Source organism: Pongo abelii, chromosome 21, assembly GCF_028885655.2.
Source record: "Pongo abelii isolate AG06213 chromosome 21, NHGRI_mPonAbe1-v2.0_pri, whole genome shotgun sequence".
NCBI classification, from domain to species: domain Eukaryota; kingdom Metazoa; phylum Chordata; class Mammalia; order Primates; family Hominidae; genus Pongo; species Pongo abelii.
In genome coordinates, this window is record NC_072006.2 from 60,846,894 (window position 1) to 60,855,130 (window position 8,237).

The following is an 8,237-nucleotide window of genomic DNA, read 5'->3' on the forward strand; positions in this document are numbered from 1 at the left end:
GAAATACAGTAGCATGAGTCAGTGTTCTGAGTTCAGGGGAAGGTAAACAGCTTGGGTGGCTGGGCCTGTAAGCAGATGGTGGCAGACAAGGTGGGGTCAGTGTGGTGGAAGCGGAAAGAAATGAGGCTCAAAAGAATTGTGAAGGACCTTGAGTGGTAACAGAAATGGGGAGCTACTGAAGGAGCGGGGGAGTGACGATGAGATTTAAATGAGGCACTCGCACCCTCTTTTGAAAGCTACTAACCCGGCAACCATGTGTGGTTCTCCCACAGGGGCAGGGTGTTCCCCTGATCTCAGTGACTACCTTAAGAAGAGGCGGCTACAGCACATTACCAAATCCTCAGAAATCAGAATGGATTTATGACACTCCCGTGTCTCCAGGAAAGGCCAGCTTGAGAAATACGCCTCTCACCAGCTTTGCGGAAGAATCAAGGCCCCACGCTCTCCCCAGTTCCAGCTCGACTTTCCACAATCCTCCAAGTGGCAGATCCAGGTCCCTCACTCCACAACTGAATAACAGTGTGCCCATGCAGAAAAAACTCAGCCTTCCAGAAATTCCTTCTTATGGCTTTCTTGTACCCAGAGACACATTTCCTTTGGATGAAGATGTCAGCTACAAGGTTCCTTCAAGCTTTCTGATTCCCCAAGTGGAACAGCAGAACACCAAGCCCAATATTTATGACATCCCTAAAGCAATGTCGAGTGTTTCTCAGGCTGGGAAGGTGCTGGAGAAAGCCAAGGAGGTGTCAGAGAATTCCACGGGCCATAATTCCTCATGGTTCTCCAGACGGACAACTTCCTCATCTCCTGAACCGGACAGATTATCAGGTTCCAGTTCTGACAGCAGAGCTAGCGTCGTTTCTTCGTGCTCCACCACATCCACCGACGACTCCTCCAGCTCTTCCTCGGAGGAGTCAGCAAAGGAGCTCTCCTTGGACCTGGATGTGGCCAAGGAGACAGTGATGGCTCTGCAGCACAAGGTGGTCAGCTCTGTCGCTGGCCTGATGCTCTTTGTCAGTAGGAAGTGGAGATTCCGAGACTATCTGGAGGCCAACATTGATGCAATCCACAGGTCCACTGATCACATAGAAGAATCTGTAAGAGAATTTCTGGATTTTGCCCGAGGGGTCCATGGGACTGCCTGTAACCTCACTGACAGTAACCTTCAGAACAGAATTCGGGACCAGATGCAGACAATCTCCAACTCCTACCGCATCCTGCTTGAAACAAAGGAAAGCTTGGATAATCGCAATTGGCCTCTGGAAGTTCTTGTGACTGACAATGTCCAGAACAGCCCAGATGACCTTGAGAGGTTTGTCATGGTGGCACGGATGCTTCCAGAAGACATCAAGAGGTTTGCCTCCATTGTCATTGCTAATGGAAGGCTCCTTTTTAAGGGGAACTGTGAAAAGGAAGAGACTGTGCAGTTGACCCGAAATGCAGAATTTAAGTGTGAAAAATGCATCCAGCCTCCCCAAAGGGAAACTGAATCACACCAAAAGAGTACCCCTTCCACTAAGCAAAGGGAAGATGAACACTCTTCTGAACTATTAAAGAAAAATAGAGCAAATATCTGTGGACAGGTGAGTTCAGAATTCCAAGTGATTGAAAAAGGGGCTTCAATCGTTACCTGGAGTAGTGGCTACTAAGATACTGAGACTCTTTTGATAGTGTATAGGCTTTCGGGAGACACTGGTTCCATTTTCTAGAAAATAAAATTTGTGAAAATAAAATTCTTGATGAAATCTTATTAACAAGTCAGATAAAGATAGGTCAGCATAGGCAGATAGGTCAGTTGATTTGGATTTCTTCCGAAAACTTTTGGCGTTCAAGTTTACCATGATATTAGAATTAAAAGGCATTTTTACATTTCTGAAAAATCTATTATTTGAGTAGATTTTTAAAACCTCAACACCAAGTCTCCTTGCATTTTTGAAAGTTATAAATTTAGTCATTCTCAGTGTGTTTCTTAGCAACGAAAGAGGAAGTAGAAACATTCTTTCAAATTGCTCATGGTCTGATCAGCCTCCGGAATTTAGCTACTCTTAGAAATACTTTTCTGAGGCTGGGCATGGTGGCTCATGCCTGTAATTCCAATGCTTTGGGAGGCCAACGCAGGAGGATCCCTTGAGGCAGGAGTTTGAGACCAGCCTGGGCAACTTAGTGAGTGAGACCCCAGCTGTAAAAAATTTATTTTTAAATATCCAGGTGTGACGGCTCATGCACTTGGGAGGCTGAGTGGGGGTATCCCTTGAGACCAGGAGTTTGGGGTTACAGAGAGCTATGATGGCGCCACTGCACTCCAGCCTTGGTGACAGAGCAAGAGCTAATCTCTAAAAAAAAGAAAAGAAAAAAAAGAGTTGGGATATGGTGGCTCACTCCCGTAAACCCAGCACTTTGGGAGGCCAAGACGAGCAGATCACTTGAAGTCAGCAGTTTGAGACCAGCCTGGCCAACATGGTGAAACCCCATCTCTACTAAAAATACAAAAATTAGCTGGGCGTGGTGGTGTGCGCCTGTAATTCCAGCTATTCAGGAGGCTGAGGCAGGAGAATCACTTGAACCCAGGAGGCAGAGGTTGCAGTGAGCTGTGATTGCACCACTGCACTCCAGCCTGGACCACAGAGCAAGACTCTGTCTCAAGAACAACCACAACAACAAAAAGACAGAAAGAAATACTTTTCTGGATGAGTTCAGACATTATAGAGCGAGATGCTTCAGTTCAGGGATTGTGAGCCTTAAGAGGCCCAGAAGTCACTTGGGGGCTGTGTCAAGGAAATAATTTGGTGCTTTCAGCCCCAACCTTTGTGTTCTGCTGAAATGCCTGGTGGTGTAGGAACTTTAACATGTTCTAGAAATTTGGATGTTTAAAATTTACATACACGAATATATAACTTTAAACAAAGCCGTGTGGATCATTATATCAGGATATGTTGATAGGCAAAATTCAGCCTTTGGCCGGCCAAAGTCTCCTTTGGTTGAGAAAAGGAATCAGTAGGCAGAACCATCAACAGAAAATATGAGAAAGAATGCTCAAGTCTAAAGTGAACTTACACCCAAACAGTTCCACCATAGTGTAAAACACCACTCAATTTGGTAATTGGAAGGGATTTTATTTTTCAGACATTGCCTAACTTAGAAGAGAAAGAGAAACCTATCTTAGAACAAAGGTTAGATGAAAACAAAGACTTAGGAACCATGGTAAGCCATAGCACTCACTCTCTAAAGCTTCTGATTCATACGCTCTATTGCTAGATTCGTCTCATCATGCTACGGATAGCTCAACATTACAGCCATGACCCACATGGGCGAGAGTTCGTTTTTGTGATTCTTTGTCCTTTATTTTAGCAAGAGAGTCCTGGAGATCACTGAGTCTAATGAACGAACCCCAGGGAATGAAAGTGAAGCATTAACCATTACTGAAATGACTCTAGGTGCTCTGCCAGGTTGTTGTGGGTGGTACTGACAGGGCTAAATAGGACTGACTCAGTTCCTCTTTGACATTCTGATCTAATGTTTCTGATTACAACAGCAAATCTTGATTTGGGGCTTGTATATCTTCAACACCTCTTTTACACTTGATGTTCTTCCTTTTTTAAAAAAAAAAGTCAAAGATGTTATCATTGTGCTTATTTTTATTGGTTTCCTTCTATTTGTGGTAAATGACAGTAGTTTTCCATTTACCATTTTTCACAGTTTCCTTTAAATTAATGTAAGCAAAAACAATGGGTCCATTTAAAGAAAAGGAATGAAGCCAGTAGAAGTTAAGAGGAAGGTGGAAAGAGTATAACTTGTAAAGATTGTAAAGGTTGTCTCTGAATAACTGAAGCTTGGGAAACTTACCTAGGTTGTAGGGCAGATGGGGTAGAGGGTGGAAGAAAAGGATGTCCGATGACTAGGATAAGGTCATGTACCTTCTCAGAGGCAAACTAGGACAAGAATTCAGGCCTCCTGATGCTCAGCTCCCTGAACCCCAAACACTAGTCTTTTGGCCTGCCATATTGCTGACAGTCATGCCATTTTGTTCAACATTAAGTATGCCTTAGACTAGTGGTTCTCAAATTTGAGTGTATCACAGTCACCTATGAGCTTTGTTAAAACTCACATGGCTGGCTGGGCACAGTGGCTCACGCCTGTAATCCCAGCACTTTGGGAGGCCAAGGCGGGTGGATCACCTGAGGTCAGGAGTTTGAGACCAGCCTGACCAACATGGTGAAACCCCGTTTCTACTAAAAATACAAAAAATTAGCTGGGCATGGTAGCAGGCACCTGTAATCCCAGCTACTCGGCAGGCTGAGGCAGGAGAATTGCTTGAACCCGGAAAGCAGAGGTTGCAGTGAGCTGAGATCGCGCCACTGCACTCCAGCCTGGGCAACAAGAACAAGACTCTGTCTCAAGAAAACAAACAAATAAAAACAAACAAACTTGCATGGCTGGGCCCCGCTCTCAGAATTTTTGATCTGGTAGGTCTGGGGTGGAGCATAATAATGTACATTTCTAGCAAGTTTGTAGGTGATGTTGATGCTTCTGGTCCAAGGACCTCACTTAGAAAGCCCCCGCTTTAGAGTGACAGCACTTCTCAGTGGAGGCCCGGGGCACCGTTGGCCACTGGGTAGACAGTTCTCCATTGCGTGGGATGAACCCAGCATCCCAGAACCCCTGTCCCCTCACTGCCTATAGAAGTCCCTAGTCAATGCGATAACCAAAACTATATCCACACATTTCCAGCACCCCAAGTTAAGAATCTTAGTACATTTTTCACCTCCCTACAGTTAATATTTTCACTTAAGATGCTCAGAATCTGATGCCTACCTCATTACTTCTCGTTATTTCTAAACTCTTCTTTTTTGTTGTTTTTTTTTCTTCCGAGACGGAGTCTCGCTCTGTCACCCAGGTGGGAATGCAGTGGCGTGATCTCGGCTCATTGCAACCTCCGCCTCACAGGTTCAGGCGATTCTCCTGCCTCAGCCTCCTGAGTAGCTGGGACTACAGGCGCCTGCCACCACGCCTGGCTAATTTTTTGTATTTTTGGTAGAGACAGGGAATCACCGTGTTGGCAAGGCTCATCTCGAACTCCGAACCTCAAGTGACCCTCCTGCCTCAGCCTCCCAAAGTGCTGGGATTACAGGTGTGAGTCACCGTGCCCAGCTCCCTTTTTTTTCTTTTGAGACAGTGTTTTGCTCTGTTGCTGAGGCTGGAGTGCAGTGGTGAGATCGTGGCTCACTGCAGCCTCCACCACCCAGGTTCAATCGATTCTCCCACCTCAGCCTCCCAAGTAGCTGGGACTACAGTCCCGCACCGCCATACCTGGCTAATTTTTGTTTTGTTTTGTTTTTGGTAGAGATAGAGTTTCATATGTTGCCAAGGCTAGTCTCGAACTCCTAGGGTTAAGCGATCATCCTGCCTCGGCCTCCCAAAGTGCTGGGATTACAGGTGTGGGTCACTGCACTCAACCTGCTTCATTCTTATACTCCCAGCTTCCAAGAGTCCATCTGAACTGACATCTCAATCTTTCCTTCACTTTCTATGACAAAGACAATCATTGTTTTCATTTTCCAAATATGCAATTCTAATAATGAATGTGCTTCTTCGAAGTATACCTTCCTCCTCCTTGTCTAACTTCCCCTCCAACCCTACCAGCCCCTGGAGACATAACCCCCTTCTGAAAAAATCAGTTTTATGCCCTATCTGTCTGAATGCTTCCGGGCTGTGAATTTTGAGATAATAGGTAAATGCAAACATGTGAAATTTAATGGAAAGAAAGCAAGTTTCAGACCTAGAGCTCCAGATCTCTCATGTGCTAATGGAATGGCCGGAGGCAGCCTTTTCTCTTCTCTGAGCTTCACCTTTCAATTGTTACCTGGAGTTGTGGCCACTAAGTTAGGTACTGAAAATCTTTGAGAGTATGTAGGATTGGGGAGATGTTGGTTCCATTTTCCAGAAAATAAAATTCATGAATGTAAAATTTTGATGAAACCTTATTAGCAAATATGATAAATATTTTAATATTAAGGCAAAAAAATAATATTAAGACAGATAGGTCAAGGTATTTAGTTTCTTCTGGAAATGTTGGGGGTTCTGGTATACCTCTGATACTGAAATCAGAGAGGATTTTTGGATTTTTAAATGTTTTAAAATCTGTTCTTTGAGAAAATTTTAAATCTCACCAAGTTTTCCTGCATTTTTAAAAGTTACAAATTTAGCTGGGTGCAGTGGCTCACCCCTGTAATCCCAGCACTTTAGGAGGCTGAGGTGGGCGGATCATTTGAGATCAGGAGTTCAAAACCAATCTGGCCAACATGGTGAAACCCCATCTCTACCAAAAATACAAAAATTAATCAGGCGTGGTGGCAGGTGCCTGTAATCCCAGCTACTCAGGGGGCTGAGGCAGGAGAATTGCTTGAACCCAGAAGGTGGAGGTTGCAGTAAGCTGAGATCGCACCACTGCACTCCAGCCTGGAGGACAAAGCAAAATTCTGTCTCAAAAAAAAAAAAAAAAAAAAAAAAAGCCATAAATATAGTCATTGCCAATGTGTTTCTTAAAATGGGTTTCTTGGGGTTGGTTTATTGAGATGATTGAATAAAATTATATATGTATGTATTACAATATAATATTGTATATATTATATATTACAGTACTTTGAAAACATTAATTTGTTAGACAACTGTTGCAGTATTGGGCTTCCCAAACCAAACCATGATTTTTTAAAAAAAATAAAAAGTCTTGCAAATCTAGCCAAAACAGAAAAGGGCAGACAGTCACAGCCCATTGATTGAATCTCCTATTTTCTTCCTTCCCTTCTTTAGAATCCTGGCCCTCTTATACCCCAGCCTTCGAGTCAACAGACTCCTGAGGGGAAACCCCGCTTATCTGAACACTGCCGGCTGTACTTTGGGGCGCTCTTCAAAGCCATCAGCGCATTTCACGGCAGCCTCAGCAGCAGCCAGCCCGCGGAAATCATCACTCAGAGCAAGCTGGTCATCATGGTGGGACAGAAGCTGGTGGACACGCTGTGCATGGAGACCCAGGAGAGGGACGTGCGCAACGAGATCCTCCGCGGCAGCAGTCACCTCTGCAGCCTGCTCAAGGACGTAGCGCTGGCCACTAAGAATGCTGTGCTCAGGTACCCCAGCCCTGCTGCGCTGGGGCACCTCCGGGCGGAGGCTGAGAAGCTGGAACAACACACGCGGCAGTTCAGAGGGACACTGGGATGAGGACTGTCTACCTCCCTTCCTCCTCTGCTCACCTCTCAGCTTCACACCCACAACTTATGCAACTCTGTCCTATGGAAAAAGCCAGCTGGGGCATACACCGATGAGCTGAAACAGACCTGGTGCCCAAAGCTGGTAGTACCAAGTGGCTAAGCAACGCCAGGGCATTGACTTACCCGGCAGGGGGTCAGGAAAGAGAGTCAGGTATGAGGTAAAGACCTTGTGAAGTTTAGCATATATGGAGTATGCAGTATCAGCTTGAAGTGACTTTGTAGAAATAATATTTTATATTGATTAAATGTGTGCATGTTTTGTTTGTTTGTTTTTTGAGACAAAGTCTCACTCTGTCACACAGGCTGGAGTGCAGTGGCGTGATCTCAGCTCACTGCAACCTCCGCCTTCTGGGTTGAAGCAATTCTCCTGCCTCAGCCTCCCGAGTAGCTGGTACTACAGGTGTACGCCACCATGCCCAGTTAATTTTTGTATTTTTTTTTAATGAAAGGTCTCACATATTTATTACTGAACCCAGCCAACCAATGCATTCATAACAGATTCAGAAAGAAAAAATATATTCCCAATAAAACATGTACAATTCTCCAGAGAGCGGTGACATTTTCAGCTTGATGTGGTAACATGATTGTGACCTTCAGACAGCATAAATATGTGTGCCCTCTCATGTGTAGTTCCTTATAGGCCCAGCTTGGTTCTTCTTCAATGTCTCCTTTTGGAGTTGTACCTGATTTTATTACCAGTGTTCATCTGAATCCACTGGGGAGTGGGGCGATTTTGTTTAATTTCTTGGTCAGGAATCACTTAATCCTGAAAGTCTTATGAGAAGACATGGCAAGAAGCAGAGTCAGGCACACACCACGATGGCAGAGAAAGGAAGAGCTAATTTTTGTATTTTTAGTAGAGTCAGGGTTTCACCATGTTAGCCATGCTGGTCTGGAACTCCTGACCTCAGGCCATCCCCCGCCTTGGCCTCCCAAAGTGCTGGGATTACAGGCGTGAGCCACCATTCCCGG

General features: G+C 44.9%; 1 protein-coding gene across 2 annotated transcripts in view; it reads left to right on the plus strand.

The window, feature by feature from the left end:
• CASS4 (Cas scaffold protein family member 4) overlaps positions 1 to 7,561 on the plus strand; it is a 46,869-nt gene extending 39,308 nt beyond the window's left edge. For both annotated transcript variants that reach the window (XM_003779380.5, XM_063720563.1), the window contains exons 5-6: positions 273 to 1,583; positions 6,808 to 7,561. In XM_003779380.5, the coding sequence (XP_003779428.2) occupies positions 273 to 1,583; positions 6,808 to 7,215 (1,719 nt within the window). In that variant the 3' untranslated portion in view covers positions 7,216 to 7,561. The remainder of the gene's footprint in view (positions 1 to 272; positions 1,584 to 6,807) is intronic.
• Positions 7,562 to 8,237: the final 676 nt, after the last annotated feature.